The sequence below is a fragment of the Hypanus sabinus genome, unplaced genomic scaffold (assembly GCF_030144855.1).
Source record: "Hypanus sabinus isolate sHypSab1 unplaced genomic scaffold, sHypSab1.hap1 scaffold_722, whole genome shotgun sequence".
NCBI lineage: Eukaryota > Metazoa > Chordata > Chondrichthyes > Myliobatiformes > Dasyatidae > Hypanus > Hypanus sabinus.
Window position 1 is genome coordinate 55,793 of NW_026781573.1, and position 26,213 is coordinate 82,005.

The 26,213-nt window shown below is 47.4% G+C and overlaps 1 protein-coding gene across 1 annotated transcript in view; it reads left to right on the forward strand.

Moving 5' to 3' along the window:
- Positions 1–25,319, forward strand: part of LOC132389964 (uncharacterized) — a 35,854-nt gene extending 10,535 nt beyond the window's left edge. Inside the window, exons 2-10 of the mRNA XM_059962542.1 lie at positions 2,040–2,169; positions 2,339–2,410; positions 3,654–3,773; positions 7,570–7,686; positions 17,296–17,505; positions 20,038–20,082; positions 21,830–21,972; positions 23,296–23,360; positions 24,423–25,319. Coding sequence (XP_059818525.1) covers positions 2,103–2,169; positions 2,339–2,410; positions 3,654–3,773; positions 7,570–7,686; positions 17,296–17,505; positions 20,038–20,082; positions 21,830–21,972; positions 23,296–23,360; positions 24,423–24,603 — 1,020 coding nt within the window. The 5' untranslated portion in view covers positions 2,040–2,102 and the 3' untranslated portion in view covers positions 24,604–25,319. The remainder of the gene's footprint in view (positions 1–2,039; positions 2,170–2,338; positions 2,411–3,653; positions 3,774–7,569; positions 7,687–17,295; positions 17,506–20,037; positions 20,083–21,829; positions 21,973–23,295; positions 23,361–24,422) is intronic.
- The last annotated feature ends 894 nt before the right edge of the window (positions 25,320–26,213 follow it).

A 26,213-nucleotide genomic window follows, 5' to 3' on the forward strand; every position in this document is an offset into this window, starting at 1 on the left:
AAATTCTTGGCGGGCAGGATTAAGGAAAACCCCAAGGCTTTCCTCAAGTGTGTGGAGATTCAGAGGATAAGACGCGAAAGAATAGGACCTATCAAGTGTGACAGAGCAGAAGTGTGTATGGAACCGGAGGATATAGCAGAGATCCTTAATGAAGTTTTATGCTCCAGTATTCACTATGGAAAAGGATCTTGGTGATTGTAGCGATCACTTGCAGCTGACTGAAAAGCTTCAGCGTGTGGATTTTAAGAAAGGGGATGAGCTTGAACTTTTGGAGAGCATCAGGTCGGTACGTCGCCTGGAACGGATGAGATGTGCCCTAGGCTACAATGGAAGGCGAGGAAGGAGATTGCTGAGGCTCTGGCGAAGATCTTTACATCATCAACGGGGAGGGGAAATGTTCCGGAGTATTGGAGGGTTGCGGATGTTGACCCTTTATTCAAGAAAGGGTTGGGCATAGCCCAGGGAATTATTGACCAGTGGATGCACAAGATCCTGAGAAGCAGGGTTTATGAACATTTGGAGAGGTATAATATGATTAGGGATAGTCAGCATCGCTTTACCAAAGGCAGGTCGTGCCTTACAAGCCTGCTTGAATTCCTTGAGAATGTGACTAAACACATTGATGAAGGAAGGGCATTACATGTAGTGTATATGGATTTCAGCAAGGCATTTGATAAGGTATCCAATAGGAGGATTATTGAGAAAGTAGGGAAACACGGCATCCAAGAGGGCGAGTGAAGGCATAACTGAAGTGGGAGTGGAAATATGAGGGAAGAGGAGAGGAGGAAAGAAAGCCGTTAAAATCGTTAAAAGAGGATAGTGTAGAGGAAGGGGAGAGGGAAGGTGCGTAATAGGGAAGCCGTGGAAGGGGCTGAGTTGTGTGGGACAGAAGGAGCCAGTGCCAGGCGAGGGTGGGAGAAGGATGCGAGGGACTGAGGAAAACGAAAGGCAGAGAAAGAGTGGGGGCGGGAAGGAGGAAGGTGTGCTGGGAGAGAACGGGGATCTCGGATGGGAGTAGGGGTGGAGATGGGACGAAGGAAATGAAGGTAGACAGTCGGAAGGGACGGGGAATACTGAAAGGATCTGTGAGCGTGTAAGCACATCTGCCTGTCAAGGTGACAGAAGTGTTGGTCTTGGAGAGAAGCAAAAGGGAGTGGCAGACGGGTGACAGTGTGGATTAAGACAATGGGGAAGGGGAGACAGTGGGGCAAATATGGGAGAGAGGAGGTAGAGAAAAGAGCAAGGTTTGAGGAGGGGAGGGAGATGGGATAGAAAGTGAGAAAGAATTGTGGGAGGGAAAAGTAGAATGAAAAGTGGAGAGTGGGGGAAGCTTGTCGAAGGAGAACGAGAGGAAGAGACAGGGAATGCCACGGAATAAGGAGGGAGAATGAGAGAGTGCGCCACTGGACGAGGAAAGCGAGGAAACGCTCTGAATGGACAGTGTTTCGAGGTGAATTGTTCACCTCACTCGGAGGGAGGGAAAGTCCAATGCTCAAAGCAGAAACCAGCTGGAGGTGCATCTGTCCTTGATAATTGAGACTCTGTACGAGTGACAAAATCCCTCGGTCGTTCCCTCCTTTCTCATTCCTGCACTCTCAGCTCATTCCTCTCTCAACTCATCTCCTCCAAATCCTTTCCTTTCTCTGTCCCTTCTTCGTTTCCACATTTCTTCAGACCTCCCGGAATTCCTCCTCCATCTGAACGGCGATCTCCATTCCTCCTCTCCTCCTCCCCGCTGTCTTGTTCCATCCTGATCTCTCACCCTTACCTCCGTTCACCGACCCTGTCTCTCCAATCACTCCCCAACTCTCCTGCCTTAATTTCTCCAAGTCTCACCCTCTCCGCTCATTATCCCCCATCTCCATCACTTCTTCCTCCCTGTTCTCTGGACACACCCATTCACTCGCTTCCTTCTCCCTAGTCTTTCCATTGTCACAACCTCTCTATCCCCGACCCCAGTCTTCTCTTCTTTCTCCCCACTCTCATCAGCTCTTTATCCGGCGTTGGTTGTTACCGGTCTAACCCACTTGTTTACACAGGCTTCCTCTGACAACGGTTGTTTCAGCTACCTGAGCTCAGAGACGCAGAGAATACTCGGCAGGATGGACCGGAACGAGAGTCACATGAATGTGAAGTTGGGAAATACGGACGCACGGTCCCCTTCCCGAGGTGAGTGGGGCAGAAAGACAGGGGACTGATCTATTCTGTAGCTTATCCTGGTGTGTGTGATGGGACGCGGTGGAGGGTGCTACACTCTGTGTCTGACCCCGGGAGTGTGTGATTCGACTGTGTGGAGGGAACTTCAGTCTGTCTCTGACCCTCGCTTTCCTGTCCCCAGCTGAACCTGATGTATCGTATGCTGAACTGAATTTCAAGACCCGCTCTGCGCCCCGGGTGCGGAAAGATCGAGGTTAGTTTTATCTTTGTTGGTTTGACACTGTTTAGCTGACGTGTTCAATCCTGTCCAGAGATCTCAGGGCAAACGTACAGTCACCCTAAGGATTGCTTGTTTGAGCATAAGACGGAGGGAACGCATGGGAAAGACGATGGGTGGGTGGACTTTGTGGGAGGAACGGTGGGGAGGGTGCCGTTAGGTGTGAGCGCCCTGGTAGGGACAGTATACAGGGAGCGCCGTAGGGTGGTTTGATGAGTGTGTGCTGAGGGTCGGTGAGGAGAGCTAGCATGGTATGTGCCTTGTGGAGGAAGGGGCGCTGAGGAGTGAGCGCTGTAGGGTGGGTTTGTGGTGATGAGTGAGCACCGTGAGGAGGGAGGAGGGTGAGGAGGGACGCAGTGGGAGAAACGGTGAGGATGAGGCGCTGTATAAATCCATAACTGCTCTCTCAATGTTCTTAACCCCACACTCTTTCCCCTCCTCTCCGCTCCCTCACCTCCTCACACCCTCTCCGCTCTCCGTTTCTCCCCCTCTCTCCCCGTTTTCCCTACTCTCCCCCACTGTCCCCTTCTCTTCGCCCTCTCTCATTGCCCCCCTTCCTCCAGTCACTCCTCTATCACAGTCACCGTCTCTACCATTCTCGGTCTCCCCCTTGCGTTCTGTCCATCTCTCTCCGCTCCCTCTCATCCTTCCCTGTCCGCCCCTCCGGTCTTACAACCTGGCTCTGTCCCTAATTTTGCCCCTGAACTCCCCTCACGCCCTCTCCTCCTGACGATCCATGGGTCATGCCCTTTCCCCTACACTGTGTCCACTCGCTCATCGCCCTCTCTCGCAAATTGTCTTCTTCACTCTTCTCCATCACCCTCTCACTTTTCTTCTCCCCTCACTCCCTCTTCTCAATCCCCCTCTCTTTCGCCGTCTTTCACACCTCTCCCTGCCCTCTCACTGTTCCCGACTCTCTCCCCACCCCTCCCGCTGTTTCCACCTCTCTCACCCCGTACTCCCTTCTGATACTTTCTCTTTCATCTTCCCTCCCAGCACCACTGTCGCTACAACCCTCTCTCTGTCCATCGCTCTCCTCTGCTGCCCCCGAGAGCCTCTTGAGTCTCTACCACTTTCCCTGACCCTCTCACTCGAATTCTCACTCATTCTCCCTCATTTGCCTCTCTCTCTTCTCTCAACCCCTCCTCTCTCTTCCTGACACCCTACCCCATTCTCTACCGCTCTCACTCTCTTGATCTGCTCTCTCTCTTTCTCCCAGGCGATCTGAACTCCACCTATTCAGATCTGAACTTTCGGAAAGAGAAACCCGGCATCGATCAGGATGAAGATCCTCCCATTGCCTCGGGACCTAACGGTTTGTCAACCACTACACAAACAGGTTAGTATTCACAGTGATGACGTCGTCTGGAGGGATCACGTGTCATACTCGCAATTTTCCAAGTTTCTAATGCATCTGCCTCTGTCTCCCATAGACTAACAACATCTGGGTAATAAAAAGTTGTCACTCGACTCCCTAGTTAATTCTCTGTCTGTGATGTATATAAATGATCTGGATGAAATTGTAGATGGGTGTTTTAGAAACATAGAAACGTAGAATACATACGTCACTATACAGGCCCTTCGGCCCACAAAACTGGCCGCACATGTCCCTACCTTAGAACAACCTAGGCTTTACCCATAGCTCTCTATTATTCTAAGTTCCATGCAGCCATTAAGAAGTCTCTTAAAAGATCCTCTCATTTCCACCTCCACCACCGCCTCCGTCAGCCCATTCCACGCACTCACCACTCGCTGCGTAAAATCTTACCCCTGACATCTCCTCTGCGTTAACTTCCAAGCACCTTAAAACCGTGCCTACCTTTGCGATCCAATTCAGCCCTGTGGAAAAGCCTCTGACTATCCACACAATCAATGCCTCTCATAACATTATATATCTCTATCAGGTCACCTCTCATCCTCCGTCGCTCCAAAGAGTAAAGACTGAGTTCACTCAACCCTCCTGATGAAGGGTTTCGCCCCAAAACTTCGTCTCTACCTCCTCCCATAGATGCTGTCTGGCCTGCTGAGTTCTGCAGCAATTTGTTTTTTTTTAATTCACTCAAACTATTCTCATCAGGCATTCTGTGCAATCCAGGAAATATTCTTCTAAATGTCCTCTGAACCCTTTCTATGGTTTCGACGTCTTTCCAAGGCGAGCCGAACTGAGCATAGTACTCCAAGTGGGCTCTGAACAGGATCGAATAGAACTGCAAAATTACCACTCGGCTCATAAATGTATATAAATACTATGCATGAAATTACAGATGGGTGGGTCAGTCGCTTTGCTGATGATACGGCGAGAAGTGGCGCTGTCGAGAGCGGAGAAGACCGGCAAAATATTCAGTGGGATGCAGATCAGTTACAGACATGGTTTGGAAACCAGGAGCTGCGTGGAGTTTAACAGGGAAAAACCTGAAATGTTGCACCTTGGTAACTCTAATGAAAGAAATGTCACACTGTCAAAGCCAAAACCATAAACAGTGCTGTAACATAGAAACATAGAGAACCGGCCATTCGGATACAATGCTGTGCCGAACGTTTCCTTACTTTAGATGGGCAGAGGATCTTGGGCTCCATGTTCATAGCTCCTGTTACGCGGCTACGCAGTTTGATGGGATGGTTAAGAAGTCCTATGGCATTCTTGTCTTTATTAGTCGGGATATTGAGTACAAATGTCAAGGAGTTACGTTGCAACTTTATAAATCACTAGTTAGGCTGAATCAGGCGCATTGAATACAGTTCTGGTCTCCCCATTATCGGAAGGATGTCAGGGAGTTGGGGAGCCTCCGGAGACGTTTAGCAGGACTCTGCCGGGATAAGATGGCATTTCTTACAATGAGAGGTCGGACACCTGGGCTGCTTTCTCTGGAGCGGAGGAGGTACAGGGAAGATCTGACAGATCTCTGGACTCCGTCAGGCACCTGTCAGCCATTACCAAGTCAAGGAATTTGAAATTTGTTGAGGTACCAAAAGGCACTGGTGAGAAGAAACTTAGAGTATTGTGTTCAGTTTGGGTTCATCATATATACTGACATCAGAGAGGGTTCAGAGAAGATTGACTAGAATGATTCCAGGAATGAGAGGTTTGCTGTGTTAGGGACATCCGGCAGCTCTTGGTCTGTATTCCTTGGCGTTCAGCAGAATACGCGAAGATCTCACAGAAATTTTCCGAATGCTGAACATTTACGAACAGTCTAGATATGGAAAAGTTCCTTCCGTTGGTAAGGAATTCTAGGACAAGACAGCAAATCTTCAGGATTGAAGGACGTCCTGTTAGAACTGAGGAGAAATTACATCAGTCAGGGGGAGGTAAATGTATGGAATTTTTTGCCACGAGCAGCTGTGGGAGCCAAGTCATCAAGTGCATTTAAGGCAGAGAGAGATAGGTTCTTGATTAGCCAGCGTTTCAGAGGGTCTGGGCAAAAACAATGGAGTGGGGATGACTGAAAAAATTAGATCAGCCCACGATTGAATAGTGGAACAGTCTCGATGGTCCGAAAGTACTACTTCGGCTACTATATCTTATGAAACATAGAAAACCTACAGCGCAATACTAATCTCTTAAAATACCCTATCTTATCCGGCTTCATCACAGTTGCTGGCCGCCAATTCCACGAACTGACCACTCTCTGAGTAAAAAGAAATACCCCTGACGTCTCCACTGTACCTAATTCCCAGCACCTTCAACCTGTGTCCTCTTGTGGCAATCATTTCAGCCCTGGGCTAAACGCCTCTGAATATCCACACGATCAATGCCTCTCATCACCTTATACACCTCTATCAAGTCACCTTTCATCCTCCGTCGTTCCAAGGAGAAAAGGCCGAGTTCACTTAGCCTATTCTTAAAAGGCATGCTCCCCATTCTAGGAGACATCCTCGTAAATCTCCTCTGCACCAGTTAGATGGCTGCCACGTCATTCCTGCAGTGAGCGACCAGAACTGAGCACAGTACCCAAGCAGGGTCTGTCCAAGGTCCTATAAAGTTGCAACATTACCTCTTTGCTCCTAAATTCAATTTCACGATTGATGAAGGCCAATACACCATATGCCTTCTTACCCATAGAGTCAATCTGTGGAGCTGCTTTGAGCTTCATATGGTCTCGTACCCCAAGATCCCTCTGATCCTCCACACTGCCAACAGTCTTATCATTAATGCTATAATTTGCCATGATATTTGAACTACCAACATGAACCTCTTCACACCTATCGGGTTGAACTTCATCTGCCACATCTCAGCCACGTTTTGTATCCTATCAATATCACGCTGCAACTTCTTGCAACCCTCCACACTACCCAGAACGTCTCGAAACTATGTGTCATCAGCAAACATACTAACCCATCCCTCCACTTCTTCATCCATGTCATTTATAAAAATCACGAAGAATAAGGATCACAGAGCAGATCCCTGGGGTACTCCACTGAAGACCTCCATGTACAATGTGATGCGTCTACAACCACTATTTGTCTTCAGCATGCAAGCCTGTTCTGGATCCACTAAGCAATATCCCATTTCATCCCGTGCCTCCTTATTTTCTCAATTAGCCTTGCATGGGGTACCTTATCAAAAGCCTTGCTGAAATTTATATATACTAGATATACTGTTCTTCCTTCATCAAAGTGTTCAGCCGCATCCTCACGGAAATTTAATCACGGACGTATAGCCCGACCTGCCCTTGGCAAAGCCATGCAGACTACTCCTAAATATTATATACCTCTCCAAACGTTCATAAGTCTTGCCTCTCAGGGTCTTCTCCAGCAACTTACCAACCACTGAGGTAAGACTCACTGGTCTATAATTTCCTGCGCTATCTCTACTCACTTGGTGTAATAATTCGCAACTCTCAAATACTACGGAACCTCTCCCGTCCCTATTGATGATGCAGAGATCATCGCCAGAGGCTCAGCAATCTCCTCCCTCGCCTCCCACAGTAGCCTCCTTTACATTTCGTCCGTTCCGTGACTTATCCAACTTGAAGTTCTCCTAAAACTCCAGCATATTCTCTTTCTAAATATCCACAGTCTGCAGCAAATATCACTACAGTCACTAAGTTACTGAAGTGAAGTAATCACTAAGTTGCTCCTGTGGATTTATAAAGTATATATTATCGTCTTATGGTTGTATGGTCTCTCCGCAGCGGCGCAGGAACAGGAGTCGAAAGTGAAGATCGGAAATAGACCGTACCGTCTGATCTGCCTACTCTGCCTAGTTACGTCCGCCCTCATCGTGGTGGTGGTGGGTCTCTCAATCCATGGTGAGTGGAACGGGCTCCGAGTGGAGTCAGACCATTAATAAAGAGAGTGGAATAAATTGTTATGGCAAAACACAACAGTGAAACCAACATCCCCCCTTACCATAACACCGATTAAAAACAGCTCACCATAGGGAAGTGGGATGAGGTCCTGAATTGTGAGTTTGGGGAAATAGGCAGAAGGCTGAAGCACAGTACCTTAAGGGTGGTGTTCTCTGGATTGCTGCCTCTGTTACGTGATAGTGAAGGAAAGAACTGGAGGAGATGGCCGTTGAATGTGCGGCTGTGGGGTTGGTGCAGGGGGCAAGCTTATAGATTTTTGGAACATTGGGATCCATTTTGGGGAAGGTGGGAACTGTATAGATTTGATGGGTGGCACCTGAACCCGAGGGGAAGCAATATCCATGCTGGTAGGGGTGATAGCATGATTCGTGAGGATTTAAGCTAATTTGCAAGGGGGATGGAACCCGGAGCGATAGAGCAGTGAAAGAAGTGCATGGAGTAAAGCCAGATCTAACATACAGAGAGGCATTGAGGAAAGAGTAGAAGAATAAAGGGTCTAAAAGTAATAAGAAAGAAGGGCGAAAGTGCGTCTGCTTTAATGCAAGAAGCATCAAGAACAAATATGATGAATTGAGAGCTTGGATCCATACACGGAATTATAATGCAGAGGTTATTACGGAGACTTGGCTGCCACCAGGGTAGGAATGGATTCTCAATATTTCTGGAAGGGGAGGAGGGGTGGCATGACTGGTCAGCTGCAGAAAGGGTGGGTAATGTAGTACTGTTCTCTTTTGAGTCAGTATGGGCGGAATTCCGGAACAACAAGGGAGAAGCTACTCTATTGGGAGTATTCTATATGCCCTCTGGTAGCAGTAGAGATAGCAAGGAGCATATTTTGGAAAGGTGCATATTTAAGAGGGTTGTTATCATGGATGACTTTAACCTCACTAATTTTGATTGAGAATTGATTAGTTCCAACAGCTTAGACGGGGCAGAGTCAGATATGTGTGTCCAGAACGGATTCCTGTCACAGAGTGTTGACAGGCCGACTGGGGTAATGCCCAAATAGATCTAGTATTAGAAATCGAATTGGGTCAGGTCACAGATCTCTCAGTGGGGGAGCATCTGGGGGGCAGTAACGACCGCTACCTGGCCTTTAGATTTATCATCGAAAAGGCTAGATTCAGAGAGGACAGTAAATAATTTAGTTGGGGAAGGGAAAATGTGAAGCTATCAGACTAGAATTTGCGGGTGTTAATTGCGATGATAATTTGCAGGGAAATAAACTATGGACATAGAACCGCAGAACATTGCGGCAGAGAAACTGGTCTTTTGTCCCCTATTGGGTGTGCCTAAACATTTTTCTGGCCAGTCACACTGGCCATACACCTCTCATCCATGTACATTTCCAGCATTTTCTTAAATGTTAAAAGTGAACGTTTCCCCCTTCACCCTTAACCCATGTCCTCTCTTTTTTCCTTCCCTGGCCTCAGTGGAAAAAAGCCCACTTGCATTCACTCTATCTATACCCATTACAATTGAATATAACTCTATCAAATATCCCCTCATTCTTCTACGCTCCAGGGAATAAAGTCTTAATCTAAACTCAATAACCATTAAGCAATTACAGCAAGGAAACAGGCCAGCTCGGTCATTCTAATCCGTGCCGAACGCTTACTCTCACCTGGACCCACCGACCTGCATTCAGCCCATAACCCTCCATTTCTTTGCTGTCGATATACCTCTGTAATTTTACTTTCAATGACAATATCAAACCCGCCTCTACCACTAAGACTGGAAGCTTGTTACACACAGCTACTACTCTCTGAGTAAAGAAGTCTCCCCTGGTGTTTCCCCTAAATTTTACCCCTTAAATCTCAACTAATGTACTCTTGTTTGAATCTCCCCTACTCTCAATGGAAACAGCCTATCCACGTCAACTCTATCTATCCCCCTCTTAATTTTAAATACCTCTATCAAAGACCCCCTCAACCTTCTACGCTCCAAATAATAAAGGCCTGACTTGGTCAACCATTCTCTGTAAGTTAGGTGCTGAAACCCAGGTAACATTCTAGTAAATTTCCTCTGTACTCTCTCTATTTTGTTGACATTTTTCCTATAATTCGTTGACCAGAACTGTACACAATACTCCAAATATTGCCTTTCTATGCCTTGTACATTCTTAACCATACATACCAACTCCGATACTCAATGCGTTGATTTATAAAGGACTGCATACCAACAGTTTTCTTTACGACTCTATCCACTTCAGTTTCCATCTTCAAGGAACTAGGCTCCATTATTCCTAGAACACTCTGTTCTACTTCATTCTTCAATGGCCTACCACTTACCACGTATGTCCTATTTTGATTAGTCCTACCAAAATGTAACACCTCACACATCAGCATTAAAATTCATCTGCCATCGCTCAGCCCACTCCTCTAACTAGACTAAACCTCTCTGAAATCACTCTGCAGGCTTTGAAAACCTACTTCATTGTCCACAACGTCACCTATCTTATTATCATCTGCATACTTACTAATCAAATTTACTACTCCATCATACAGATTATTTATGTATATGATAAATACAATTGAGGCACACCACTGGTCATCGGCCTACAACCTGACAACGATGTATCGATTACTACTCTCTGGCATCGCCCAACCAGCCACTGTTGAATACATTTTACTACTTCAATGTTAATACCTAACGATTGAAACTTCCTAACTAACCTTCCATGTCGAACCTTGTCAAATCTATTCAACCTTTCTTTGTAACTCAGTTTCTTAAATCCCGGCAACATCCATGTAAACCTTCTCAGCATTCTTACCTTATTAATAACTTTCCTGTAATTCGTTGACCAAAGCGTCACGCAATTCTCCAAATTCTTCCTCACCAATGCCTTATACAACCTCATCATAACGTTCCAATTCTTATATACAATACTTTGGTATATAAAGACCAATGTACCAAGAGCTCTCGTTACTACCCTATCTAACCGTGACGGCACTTTTAGGAAATTTTGTATCTGTATTCCCAGATCCATCTGTTCTACTGCATTCCTCAGTGCCCTACCATTTACCTTGTATTTTCTCCTTGGTTTGTCCTTCCAAATTGCAATACTACACTCTTGTCTGTATTAAACTCTGCCATTATTCAGCCTATTTTACCAGCTGGTACAAATACCTCTGCAAGTTTAAAAATCTTCCTCACTGTCCACTGCGCCTCCAATCTTGGTATCATCAGCACATTTGCTGATCAAATTTATTACTTTACATTCCAGATCATTGATATAGATGACAAATAAAAATGGACCCAGCACTGATCCCACTAGTCCCAACCACACAAATTGTGGCAGGATATATGGTCGAAGTTTAGGGATCTCTGACAGGATGTTAGGGATAAAATTGTCTTGAGACTAAGATAAAGAACGGTAGTGTGAAGCAACCATGGGTAACTAATGAGGTGGAAAATCTCGTCAGTTGGAAGAAGGCAGCATACCTGCTGTTTAGGAAGCAAAGGACAGATGTGTCTATTGAAGAATAAAGGATAGCAAGAAAGGAGCTTAAGAGGGTCTCAGAAGAGCCAGAAGCGGACATGAGAAGGCCTTTGCGAGTAGGGTGAGGCATTCCTCCGTTATCAGAAGAATAAAAGGAAGACAGGAGTGAAGGAAGGACCAATTAGAGAGAAAGGTGGGATAAAGTTGGGCCTGGAGACTGCGGAAGAGAGCGAGGTCTTCAATGAATAGTTATCTTCGGTATTCACCAATGAGAGAGAACCTGATGACGGTGAGGACAATATGATGGACGTTGATGTTCTGGAGCATGTTGATTGTAGTGGAGATGACGTGTTGTTGTTCAAATTTATGAGAACGGGTAAGTAAAGGGGCCTGACGGAATGTTCCCCAGGCTGCTCCACGATGTGGGGATAATGATTGCTGAGCCTCTGTTTAGGATCGTTATGTCCTCGTTCTCCACCGGAATGGTACCGCCGAATTGGGGGGAGGCGAAAGTTGTCCTCTTGCTCGACAAAGGTAGTAGGGATAGTCCGGGTAATTATAGACCAGTGAGCCTCTCGTCGGGCGTGGGAAACCGGTTGGAAAAGATTCTTAGACAGATGATCTATGGGAATTTAGAGAATAATGGTCTGGTCAGGGACCGTCAGCATGGCTTTATGAAAGACAGATCGTGTCTAACAGGCCTGATAGATTTCTTTGAGGAGTTAACCAAACTTACAGATGAGAGTATTGCAGTAGATATGGTATAGATGGCGGTTAGTAAGGCGATTGACAAGGTTCCACACTGTAGGCTAATTCATAAAATCAGAAGGCATGGGATACCGGGACATTTGGCCAGGTGAATGCGGTATTTATTTTTTCTGCAGGAAACAGAGGTTTGTGGGGGGAGGGGAGAAGTACATTCGGATTGGAAGGTTGTGACCAATGCTGTCCATCAAGGATCCTTTCTGGGACCTCTACCTTTTGCGATTTTCATTATCGACCTGGATGTGAGGGTAGATGGGTGGGCTGGCAAGTTTGCAGACGACAAAAAGTTTGGTGGTGTTTTAGATAGTGTAGAAGATTGTCGAAGATTGCAGAGAGGCATTGTTTGGATGCAGCAGTTGGCTGAGAAGAAGCAGTTGGTGTTCAACCCCGAGAAGTGTTAGGTGGTACACCTTGTAAGAACAACCTCCAAGGCAGTGTAAAACGTAAATGGCAGGACACATGGCAGTGTGGAGGAGCAGAGGGATCTGGGTGTACATGTCCACCGATCCCTAAAGTGTGCCTCACAGGTAGATAGGGTACTTAAGACAGCGTATGGGGTATTAGCAATCAAATTTCGAGAGGTAGAGTTTATGATTTGTGAGAACATAGAACATGGAATAGTACAGCACATTACAGGCCCTTCAACCCACAATGCTGTGCCAAAAATCTAATACTGCATCCGCTATACCCCCCTACTTAAATTTCTCCATATACCTGTCTAGTAGCCTCTTAAACTTCTCTCTTAGATCTGCCTCCACCACTGACTCAGGCAGTGCATTCCACGCACCAAACACTTTCTGAGTGAAAATCCTTCCTCTAATATCCCCTTGAACTTCCGTCTCCTTAACTTCGACAATCCCCTACACTATCTACGACACGACCAACCATTGTGTCGTCCGTAAACTTGCTAACCCACACTTCTACCACCATATCCAGGTCGTTAATAAAAATCACGGAAATTAATGGTCCCAGAAAAAATACTTGTGGGACACCACTAGTTAAAGCTCTCCATTCTGAATGTACTGCCTCCACCACGACCCTCTGACTTCTGCAAGCAAGTCTATTCTGAATCCACTTGGCCAAACCTCCCTGGATCCCAAGCCTTCTGACTATCTGAATACGCCTACCGTGTGGATCCTTATCAAATCCCTTACTAAAATCCATGTAGATCACATCCACAGCACTATACTCATCTTTATGCCTGGTCACCACCTCAAATGTTCTATCAGGCTTGTTAGACACGATCTGCCCTTCACAAAGCCATGCTGACTGTCCCTGATCAGACCATGATTCTCTAAATTCCCATAGATCCTATCTTTAAGAATCGTTTCCAAAAGCTTTCCCGCCACAGACGTAAGGCTCACTTTCTATAATTAATATAATTTTAGCTGTCCACAGTATCGATTCCTGTTAATATCTTGTACACCTCTATCATGTCTCCTCTCATCCTCCTTCTCTCGAAAGAGTAAAGCCCTAGCGCCCTTAATCTCTGATAATAATCCATACTCTATATACCAAGCAGCGTCCTGGTAAATCTCTGTATCCTTTCCAGTAATCCACATCCTTCCTATAGTGAGGTGACCAGAACTGGACAGAGTTCTCCAAGTTTGGCCTAAGCAGAGTTTTATATCCCTACTACCCTATCCCTATCCCTACTAACATTTTTGAACAAGGGGACAACATTCGCCTACCTCCAGTCCTCTGCTACCATTCCCATGGACAACGAGGACAGAAAGATCCTAGCCAGATGCTCGATAATCTCTTCCTTCGCCTCGTGGAGCGGCCTGGGGGAATATTCCGTCAGGCCCCGGGGACTTTTCCGTCCTAATGCATTTTAACAACCCCAACACCTCCTCTCCCTTAATATAAATGTTCTAGAACATCAACCTCACTCATATTGTCCTTACCGTCATCAAATTCACGCTCATTGATAAATACCGAAGAGAAGTATTCATTGTGGACCACGCTCACCTCCAAAGCCTTTAGGCACATCTTCCCACTTCTATCTCTGATTGGTCCTACCATTACTGTTGTCATCCTTTTGTTCTTCACATAATTGAAGAAACCCTGGGGCTTTCCTTTACCCTACACGCCAAGGCTTTCTCATGACGCCTTCTTGCGCGACTCAACCCCTTCTTAAGCTTCTTTCTTTCTACACTTTATTCCTCAATAGAACCATCTGATCCTTGCTTCCTAATCCTCATGTATGCTGCCTTCTTTCACCTGACTTGATTTTCCACTTCACTTGAAACCCATGGTTCCTTCACCCTACAATTCTTTCTCTTCTGCACCGGGACAAATTTATCCCTAAAGTCCTGCAAGATATTCATAGTACATTTCACTGCAAATACATCATCCCTATTCACACCCGTATGTTCTAGCCTTATAGCCTCATAATTTCCCCTTCCCCAATTAAAAATTTTCCTGTCCTCTCTGATTCTATCCTTTTCCATTATAATGCTAAATGCCAGGGAGCGGTGATCATAGTCCCCCAGATGCTCACCCACTGAGAGATCCGTGACCCTCTCGGTTTCGTTACCTAATACTAGATCTAGTATGGCATTCCCCCTAGTCGGCATGTTAGCATACTGTGATAGTAATTCGTCCTGGACACAGTAAATAAAATCTGCCCCATCTAAGCCCTTGGAACTAAACACGTGCCGATCAATATTAGGGAAGTTAATGCCACCTATGATAACAACCCTGTTATTTTTGCACCTTTCATAACTGCCTTCCAATCTGTTCCGCTGTACCTCTGCTGCTACCAGTAGAATCATCCCAGTACAGTAACAGCTCCCTTTCTTTTCATGGCTTCCACCCATACTCAAAAGAGGATCCTGCAACATTACAAACCCTTTCTGTAGATGTAATAGTATGCCTGACCAGTAATGCCACCCCTCCGCCCCTCTCCCACCTCTTTGTTCCTTTTAAAGTACTGAAAACCAGGAATATTGAGAATCCATTCCTACCCTGGTGCCAAACATGTCTCTGTCATGGCCACTACATCATAATTCCATGTATGTACCCAAGCTCTCAATTCATCACCTTTGTTCCTGATTCTTCTTGCATTGAAGTACACACAATTTAGCCCTTCTACTTTACTATCTTTAAACCCTTTATTCGGCTTCTCTTTCCTCAATGCCTCCCTATATGTTAGATCTGGCTTTACTCCATGCACTTCTTGCACTTTCCTATCGCTCCGGGTCCCATCACCTTGCACCTTGCAACCCTCCAGAACCATAGTAGAAAACATACACGCAAGGATAGTGCTCCCCCTTGAGTTTAGGTTCAACCCGTACAATCTGCACACGTCCTAACATCCCCAGAATAGATCCCAATGATCCAAAAATCTCAAACCCTGCACCATGTACCAGCTCCTCAGCCACGCATTCATTTGCCATCTCCTCCAATTCTTACCGTCACTATCACGTAGCCCTGGCAGTAATCCTGAGAACAGAACCCTTGAGGTCCTGTTCTTCAGCCTTCTGCCTAGTTCCCGTAACTCACTCTTCTGACCCTCATCACTCTTTCAGCCTATGTTGTTGGTACCAACATGGATCACGACTTCTGGTTGCTTTCCGTCTCGTGCCAGGATGTCAACACTCGGTCAGAGACATCCCGGACTCTGGAACCCGGGAGGCAGCAAACCATGCGGGTTTCCTTCTCACATCCACAAAATCTCCTGTCTGCACCCCTGAATATAGAGTCCCCAATGACGACAGCTCTCCTCTTCCCCGTCCCATCCTTCTGCACCACAGGGTCAGACTCAGTGCCAGAGGCACTTTGGTCGGTTTTCCTCGCCAACAGCATAATTAAGTGAGGTAATGGTGTAGCTCTATAAAACTCAAGTTAGGCCACACTTGGAGTACTGTCCACGGTTCTGATCGCCACACCATAGGAAGGATGTGGAAGCATTGGAAAGGGAACAGAGGAGATTTACCAGGATGCTGCCTGGTTTAGAGAGTGTGCATTACGATCAGAGATTAAGGGAGCTAAGGCTTTTCTCTTTGGCGAGAAGGAGGATGAGCGGAGACAAGATAGGGGTATACAAGATATTAAGAGGAATATGTACAGTGGACAGCTAGCTTCTCTTCCCCAAGGGACCACTGCTCAATACAACAGGACGTGGCTTTAAGGTAAGTGTTAGGAAGTTGAAGGGGGATATTAGAGGAAATTCTTTTTTAAAAAAATATTCAGAGTGTGGTTCGTGCGTGGAATGCACTTCCTGAGTCAATAGCAGAGGCAGATTCATCAGAGAAATTTAAGAGGCTGCTGGACAGGTATGTGGGGAGTTATATGCGAGGCAAGGTTTACGGGTCGGCATAACATTGTGGGCCGAAATGCGTGTACTGTGCTGTACAATTCTATGCTCTATCTCCTACAACACGGACACTTACCTGACCGTGATAAGAACACGGTCTTTACCGTAACACGATCAAGACTCATGCTGACTCCGACACGCCATTCACCATTACATTGACAATGCTCTTACCGTATTACGGTCACGACCTTCAAAGAGACATAGATACACACTTAACCGCGAAACCGACAAGACCATCGCAGTGACACGCACAAGTCTGTCACACTGACCATATGTTACCCTTCAGTAACAACGACATGTCCCTGACGGTGTTACTGATAAACTCCTCAAGGCACCAAACAAACACACCTCACAGTGACACTGACACGTTCTTCACCGTGACGCTGAGGTTGCGTACACCGTGGCATCTTCACGCTCCTCAATGTGATCCGCTCCGCACCGCATCTTGAAAAAGACTCAGACGTCTATGTGACACCCCTTACTGTGACAGTATCGCTCCTTAACATAACGCCGATGCACAGATCACTGAGACAATAACCCACACCTCACCCTGACACAGGCAAAACCCTCACCGGGATACAGACACCTAAGTTCACAATAACACCGACATAGTGCTCTCCGTGACACCGACACACAGCTCAGTGTGACCCTCTCACTCACACCGTGGCCATGACATGTCTCTCTCCGTGACACAGACATACCCCTCTCTGTGAAACCAGCGAACCTCACACCATGACACAGATACTCCACCCACCGTGACACCACAAGTCCCCTCACCCACACATTTTCCTCGCCCATGGAAATAACAGCACCTTCACCGGGACATTGATATACCCCTCAGTGTGAAACATACACGCCCGACAATGTGGCGCCGACGCTTCTCACTGTGCCAACAGCACATCCTTCACTGTGACACTCTTCACCGTGACACTGACAAAACACTCTCTGTGACCCGTTCGGTAGCGTGACGCTGACTCATGTATCACTGTAAACTCTAAACATCCCTCACCATCTCTCTCAGTGTCACAGATTCGTCAGTCTTACGAAACATGTCACGGAAAATCTAATCTGTCCGATCTTAAACGAATGAACAGCGATCTCCGTCTCCAGTTCACTGAGATGGAAACGAAGTACAGATCTGTCAAAGAAGCCAAAGCTCAAATCTGTGAATTGCTGATCAGCAGAAGAGGTGATGCATCATCCCCCTCTTTCACCCGCTCCTCATCACACGGTAGGCATGGAGAGAGGAAGCGGTACTCTGTGCTTAGCATCAGAAGTGTGTGAAGAGATGGGATGGAGGGTGAATCACACTGTCTTTGACCCGGCGAGCATGATGGGACTACATGAAGGGTGTTTCCCTCTGTCACTGAATCTAGGACAGTGTGATGGGAGGTTGTGGAGGTGGATTCACTCTGTTTTTGAACACGGGATTGTGAGACGTAACATTGCTGCTTCACTCCATGTCTCACTCTGGGAGTGTCTAATGGATCCAAATTTATTCTGTGTGTGACAGCGGGATTGTCTGACGGAACACTGCCCAGAGAGATACACCCCATGTCTGATCCGTGAAGTGTGTTATGGCACCGTGGAGAGAGCTTTTCACTCTGAACCCGGCAATGTTTGACGGGATTGTGTGGAAAGAGCTTTTCACTCTGACCCCGGGAGTGTGTGATGGGACGGTGTGGAGGGAGATTCACTCTGTGTCTGATCCCGGGAGTCTGTGATGGGACGGTGTGGAGGGAGATTCACTCTGTGTCTGACCCTGGGAGTGTGTGATGGGATCGTGTAGAGGAATAATCACTCTGTGTCTGACCCTGGGATTGTGTGATGGGACGGTGTGGAGGGAGATTCACTCTGTGTCTGACTCCGGGAGTGTTTGACGGGATTGTGTGGAGGGAGATTCAATCTGTGTCTGAATCCGGGAGTGTATGAAGGGATCGCCGAGAGTGAGAGTTTGTGTTTGATTCCAGGAGTGGTGATGGGACAGTACAGATGGATGTTTATTCTATGTGACACCGGATTGTGTGATTGGAGGGAGTCTGACCCCATGAGCGTGCCATGGGAGGGTTTGGGCGAAGCTTCGCTTTGTGTGAAAACACAGGTGGTTGTGATGGAATGGTTCAGAGAGAGCCTCACTCTGTGACCCTCCAGGAATTGCGTGATGGGACGTAAAGACGGAGATTCACACTGTTGTATACTCGGGAGTGTGAGATGGGGGCGTGTGGAGGCAGCTTCACTCTGTGTCTGAAATTTGCTGCGTTGAGAAACTGACGATGGATAATCACTCTCACTCCGATATTCGTCGTGTGCGCTGAGGGAGTTTCCTTCTGTCTCTAACCGCTGGAGAGGCTGATGGGGCCGTGGAGAGAGAGTCTCACGCTGTGTCTAATCAAGCTGTGTGTGATTAGACTTTGTAGAGGATCTAAATTCTGTTCTCTGATCCAGGGAGTGTGTGAGGGGCGGTGTTGAGGGAGCCGGACTCTGTGCCTAACCCCGGGAGTGTGTGAGGGGCGGTGAACTAGGAGGAACACTCAGAATCTGACTTGGGAAAAGTGTGACAGGATGGTGTGCAAGAAACTTCACATCACGTCTGACCGCTGGAATGAGTGTCTGTGTCTGTCTCCGAGAGTGTTTGATGGAACAATATGGATGGAAGCTTCACTCCACGTCTGAGCCCGTGAGTTTATAAAAGGCAGTGAACACGGAGCTTCACTCCACGTCTGAGCCCGGGCGTTTATAAAAGGCCGTGAGCACGGAGCTTCACTCCACGTCTGACGCCTGGAGTATGTGATGGGTCCGCGGGGAGGGAGATTCAATCTGCGTCTGACCGTGTTAGTGTGTGATCGGACGGTGCAGGGAACTTAACACTGTGTCTCACCCCGTGTATGTACGATGGGACTCTGTGTTTGACACTATGCGCGTGTGATGAGTAGCTATGGCGGGAATGGGGGTTGGGTGAGAGGTTTTGGGTTTGCGTTCATGCGTGTGTCTGACACACGGAACGTTAACGCATGCCTGGAGAGGAGGCATGATAGAGGTATACATGATATTAAGTGGAATAGATATAGTGGACAGCCAGCGCCTCTTTCCCAGGGCACCACTGCTCAATACAAGAGGATATGGCTTTAAGATAAGGGGAGGAAAGTTCACCGGGGATATTAGAGAAAGGTATTTCACTTAGAGAGTGGTTGGTGCGTGGAATGCACTGCGTGAGTCAGTGGGGGAGACAGATACACCAGTGACGTTTAATAAACTACGAGATAAGTATATGGAGGAATTGTGGGCTGAAGGACCTGTAACGTTCTGTACTATTCGATGTTCTATGTTTAAGAGTCACGAGGTAATGGTGTAGATCTGGAAAAGTCTGGTTCGGCCACACTTGGAGTACTGTGTCCAGTTCTGGACGTCTCACTATTGAAAGGATGTGGAAGCATTGGAAAGGGTACAGAGGAGATTTACCTGGTTTGGAGAGTATAGATGATGATCAGATATTAAGGGAGCGAGGGTTTTACAAAGAGAGAAAGAGGATGTGAGGAGACATGTCGGAGGTGTATAAGATATTAAGAAGAATGTATAGAGTGGATAGCCAGCACTTCTTCTGAAGGGCACCACTGATCAGTACAAGAGGACATGACATTAAGTTAACGGGTGGGATGTTCAAGGGGGATATTAAAGGAAGCTTTTTTTTAACTCTATACCTCTAACTATCGAGTCTTCTATCACTACCGCTCTCCTCCTCTAACCCCTCCCTTCTGCACCGCAGAACCAGACTCAGTGCCAGAGATCCAGCAGCCGCAGCTTGTCGCAGGTAAGTCATCCCTCCCAACATCATCCAAATCGGTATACATGTTGTTGAGGGGAAAGGCCACGGGGGATCCCTGCTCTGTCTGCCCTTTCCCCCTTCCCTCGCGTGACGATAACCCAATTACCGGTGCGCTGCTGCTTTGCCGTAACTACCTCCCTGAAACCACTATCTATAAACTCATCATTCTCGGGATTGATCCGGAGGTTAGGAGCTGCAGCTGGATGCACTTCCTGCAGGTGTCGTTGTTAGCGACAGAGAAGGTCTCCCTGACTACCCTCACCCTTCAAGGAGTACATTCCAACATCCTGCCTGACATGTTCTATAACTCTAAACTAACGAAACAAAACTCACCGGAACCTACATTTGATAAGGTTCCACACGGTAGGCTTATTCTGAAAGGCAGAAGACACGGGCTCCAGGGAAGTTTGGCCAGGTGGATTCAGAGTTGGCTTGCCTGCAGAAAACTGGGGGTCGTGGTGGAGGGAGTACATTCGGATTGGAGGGCTGTGTCTAGTGGTTTCCCACAATGTCGGTTCTGGGACTCCTACTTTTCGTGAATATTATTAACGACCTGGATGTGGGGGTAGACATCTGGGTTGGCAGGTTTTCAAACGACCCGAAGGTTTGTGGTGTTGTGGATCGTGTGGAGGATTGTCAAAGACTGCAGGGAGACATTGACAAGATGCAGAAATGGGCTGAGAAGCGGCAGATGCAGTTCCTCTCGGAGAAGTGTGAGGTGCTACTCTTTGGAAAGACAAACTCTAAGGCAGAGTACAATGTAAATGGCAGGATACTTGGTAGTGTGGAGGAGCCGAGGGATCTGCGGGTGTATGTCTGCAGATCCTTAAACGTTGCCTCACAGGTAGAGAGGGTAGTTACGAAAGCTTAAGGACTGTTACTTTTCATTCGTCAAGGGATAGAGTTTAAGATTCACGAGGTAATGATGCAGCTCCACAAAACTCCGGTTAGGCCACACTCGGAGTATTGTGTCCAGTTTAGGTCCCCTCACTAGAGGAAGGATGTGGAAGCATTGGGAAGGGTACAGAGGAGATTTACCATGATGCTGCCTGGTTTAGTGAGTATACATTATGAAGAGAGATTGAAAGAGTTAAGGCTTTACTCTTTGGAAAGAATGAGGATGAGAGGAGACATGATAAAGGTATACAAAATATTAAGACGAATAGATAGAGTGCACAGCCAGCGCGTCTTCTCCAGGGCGCCACTGCTGAATACAAGAAGACATGGCTTTAATGTAAGGGGTGGAAATTTCAAGGGGGATATTAGAGGAAGGCTTTTTACTCAGAGAGTGGTTGGTTTGTGGAATGCACTGCCTGAGTCAGTGGTGGAGACAGATGTACTGGTGAAATTTAAGAGACTACTAGACAGGCATATAGAGGAAATTAATGTAGGGGGATATATGGGAGGAAGGGTTTAAGTATAGGCACAACATTTTGGGCCACATGGCCTGTACTGTGCTGTATTATTCTATGTTCCATGTTCTATTCACCCTGTGTCTTGATCCCGGGAGTGTGTGATGGATGGTGTGGAGAGAAATTCACTCTGTCTGATCTTTGTAAATTTACAATGAGACGTTGTGTATGGGATATTCACTCTGTGCTTGACCTCAGGTGTGCGTGATTCTACCCCGTGGAGAGAATTTCACTCTGTGTGTCACCCCGGGTGCGTGTGACAGGAAAGTCTGAAGGGAGATTCACTCTGTGTCTCACTGTTTCTTATTCCTGATTTCCAGAGCAAACGTATTCCAAGGACTGGGTCACAAATAAAGATCGGTGTTATTACGTATCCACGTTTGATACCACTTTCCAAAAAGCGGAGCAAGAATGTTCAAACCGTGACTCAAGGCTGCTGGAAATCAATACAAGTGATGAAGCGGTATGTGTCACAGCTCGAAAAGATCACACAGTAACACAGGAATCATCGCAAACCTCCGGGGTCAGAAACAGAGTGAATCTCCCTCCACACCGTCTTATCACACCTTCCCGGGGTCAGACATAGAGTGAATCTCCATCCACACAGTCTCATCACACACTCCCGGGGTCAGAAACAGAGTGAATCTTCCACCACACCGTCCCATCACACACTCCCGGGGTCAGAAACAGAGTGAATCTCTCTCCAATCCGTCCGATCACACACTCCCGGGTTCAGACACAGAGTGAATCTCCCTCCACACCGTCCCATCACAAAATCCCAGGGACAGACAATGAGTTAAGCTCCCTCCTCACAGTCCCATCACACACTCCCGGGGTCAGATACAAAGTGAATCTCCCTCCACGCTGTCCCATCTCACAATCCCGGGATCAGACACAGAGTGAATCTTCCTCCACACCGTCCCATCACACACTCCCCGGGTCAGACACAGAGTGAATCTCACTCCACACCGTCCCATCACACACTCCTGGCGTCAGACACAGAGTGAATCTCCCTCCACACCGTCTCATCACAAAATCTCCGGGTCAGACAATGAGTTAAGCTCCCTCCTCACCGTCCCATCACACACTCCCGGGGTCAGATACAAAGTGAATCTCCCTCCACGCTGTCCCATCTCACACTCCCGGGATCAGACACAGAGTGAATCTTCCTCCACACCGTCCCATCACACACTCCCCGGGTCAGACACAGAGTGAATCTCCCTCCACACCGTCCCATCACACACTCCTGGCGTCAGACACAGAGTGAATCTCCCTCCACACCGTCTCATCACAAAATCTCCGGGTCAGACAATGAGTTTAGCTCCCTCCTCACCGTCCCATCACACACTCCCGGGGTCAGATACAAAGTGAATCTCCCTCCACACTTTCCCATCACACACTCCCGGGGTCAGTCACAGAGTGAATCTCCCTCCACACTGTCCCATTCCACACTCCCGGGGTCAGACACAGAGTGAAGCTTCCTCCACAGCGTCCCATCACACTCTCCCGGGATCAGACACAGAGTGATTCACCCTACATACCGTCTCATCACACACTCCCGGGGTCAGACACAGAGTGAATCTCCGTCCGCACCGTCCCATCACACACTCCCGGGGTCAGACACAGAGTGAATCTCCCCCCACACCGTCCCATCCCACACTCCCGGGGTCAGACACGGAATGAAGCTCCTTCCAGACAGACCCATCCCAGATTTCTGTTGTAATCAGCTGAGAGAAGTACATATTTTTCGATTCTACGCATTAATCAAGTTAATTTAACTTCCCAGCGCTTTGTATCCCACAATCTTCTGGACAACAAACCTGCTTACTGGATTGTCAAATGCGAAAACGGGTGAGATTATCACTAATCTGTGGGGTGAAGATTGGTTATTGACATAGTCCTGACGGGAGCAATTGGGATTACGGTCTGAATTAGTTTCGTGGGGAAAGGGAGGGGCATTGTGATTTGTTTGTAGACAGTCCGAGTTTGTCGGGAGCGTGCTGTACAATGGGAACATTTTCGGGCTGAAAGTGTCTGTCGGGGAGGACACTGCAGTGGGAATATTTTGGAAACTGACAGAGGGCAGTGGGGAGAGATCAGTGACAGAGATTATTTTCGTGCTGACGCATGTGGGATTGGTAAGCGACGTGCAGTGGGATTATTTTGGAGATTTTCGCCTGGCTGTGAGCAAAGGGAGCAACAGTGGGATGAGTTTGGTGAATGACATGTATCTGAGTGGAGAGAGTAGTTTGGATTAGTTTGGAGACAGATACAGGGCGGTGGTACACAATGGGATAACGGAATTAGTTTGCGAACTGAGGCAAGGAGGTGGGAGAGAGGGTGCCAGTGGTATAAGTCTGGAGGCGGACCAGAGGGTATGGGGATAGCGCGGTGTAGTGGGATATGTCAGGAGACAGACACGAAGCTCTGGGTAAAGGAAGAGACAACGAGATGAACCTGGAACCACACAGGGCTGAGTGTGGAACAGTGGGATTCATTTCGGACAGACATAGGTCTGTGGGGAGACGGTGGGACAGTGGGGTTTGTTCGGGGACTGAAACAGATCAGAGGGGGGAGGGTGGGCCTGTTCGATTCGTATGGGGACTGAAAGTGGTCTGTGGTGAGGAAGCGGTTCGGTGGGATTAGTTTGGGGGATACGGGGCTGTGGGGAATCATTGGGTCAGTAAGATTAGTTAGGGAACTAACACAGGGTTGTGGGGAGACATTCGGACCGTGGTATTTTTCTGAGTACCGGCACGGGGACGTGGGGGAGAGTGGTTGTGTGGGACGTTTGAGAACTCATACAGGCAATTAGAGATCGAATTCATGGGATTGGCTTGGGGACGGACTCCGCTCGGGTCCTCTACTGAAGCTGTTTTGTCTCTGTTGAAATTGTTTAACCCTCCTGTATAGGACTGTGGGCCAGAGTCTCCTGTACAAGCCCTCTGGAACGACCGTCTGCAGACGGTGCGGAAGTGGTGACACTTGTGATGTTCCCGATCGGCGGTTCATCTGCGAGAAGTCGGCACCTTTGTTCCCGGATGTTCCTGAAAAGGTCCAGGGTCTCTGCCAACAGCCAGTGGAGTCGATATGAATCAAGCGACTGCCCCCATTTTCTCCACCTTCTCTCTCACTCCTAAATCCTTTCAAATTCCCTCCCCACACTCTCTGTCCCTCCCTCCTACTCCATCTCCTCTTGTTGCAATCATATTCTCCCCACCAGACCCCGACAATTCCCTCTCGCCGTCTATCCCCTTCTCTCTCGCCATTCCCCCGTCCCGCTCTTCCGCGCTCCCTCTACCTTTCTCTCTACCCCCTCGCCTCCCCTTATTTCCTCAAACTTTCTCCGCCCACTCTTTCTCTTCTCCCTCTGCACACCTCTTACATCTCTCTCTCCTTCGCTCCCCCAGACACTCTCTGTCTACCCTCCCCGTTCTCTCTGAACCCTCCGTCTCCCTGATATCTCTCTCCCTCTCTCTTTCTGCTTTCAATTCACTCTAACCTCAATCTTGTCCCGTCTGGTGCTCGATAACCCAACCCTGGGTGAAAGTCTGTCCGCATGCCCTCTGTCTGTGCCCCTCTTGTATCACGGCAACGTGACCTCCCGACTCCTGTACTCAGTGTGACTGGTGAAGACCAGCGGGCCAAGTGTCCTGTCCACTCTTATCGGATGTTTTCCTCAAGAATCGCTATTTCATTTATTATCTGAAACTTATAACGCCTGGAATTTGTTCTTTTGAAGGATCAGTACTGCACAAAGATGTACAATTAATGTAAACTGCAAATATTAATAAACACCGCAAATATGTCGAGTTTTTGCTGATGCATTGAAAGATGTGATGGCGCAGGGGAAGAAGCTGTTCCTGAATCTCTGTGTGTGGGTGTTCTGTCTCGCGGAGCTGTCAAATACACCTCCTACAACACCACGTTCAATCCCGTTATCATTCCCGGGAACCGTCTCCAATGTCTCACATCCCCTGTGAGATAAGAGATCGAGACCTGCTCACAAAACTCGAAATGTGGCCTCACCAATGACGTATTGAGCCTGAGACTGACGTCCTTGCGTTTACGTCCCAGTCCTCTCGAAATGAATGCAGTCCTCGCATTTGCCATCATCACCACCGGCTCAAGCTGCAGGTTAAACTTCTGGGAAAGCTGCACGAAGTCTCCCAAATCCCTCTGCACCGCAGATTGTTTTTAACCCTTACATACCGTACCGGTCATGTTTGACCCGTTTTGACATGTGACAGCAGTAAAAACACCCAAATGCCATTCTCAGCCGAAATTTGATGACTTTTCCTAAAGTGACCCAAAATGCTCAAACATGGAAATACCTAAAAATTTCTAACTTTTGTACAGGTGCAACAAATATTTGTACATTGAAGCTGCTCCGGGTCAGATTAGATCCATATCTATTGAAATGGATTTTTGATCTCTGAAACAATAATTAAGGGTATATCATTCCATTTATTAATGTCAGACAGGCAATTTATACATTCTAAGCAGATCTGTGGTTCAGAATTTTGTGTAGACACCTGTTATGAGGGGATTATTGGGCCGCGTTGAAATTGTCCCGGACTATTCTGTTAAGGAATAGAAAATATAACAGTTTGCCTGCGTTAAAAAATAAATCATCTCCATCTAGAAAATAGTCGATGTTTTTATTTATCTTATTTTCAAATTGCAGGACCATACGATTCCCGG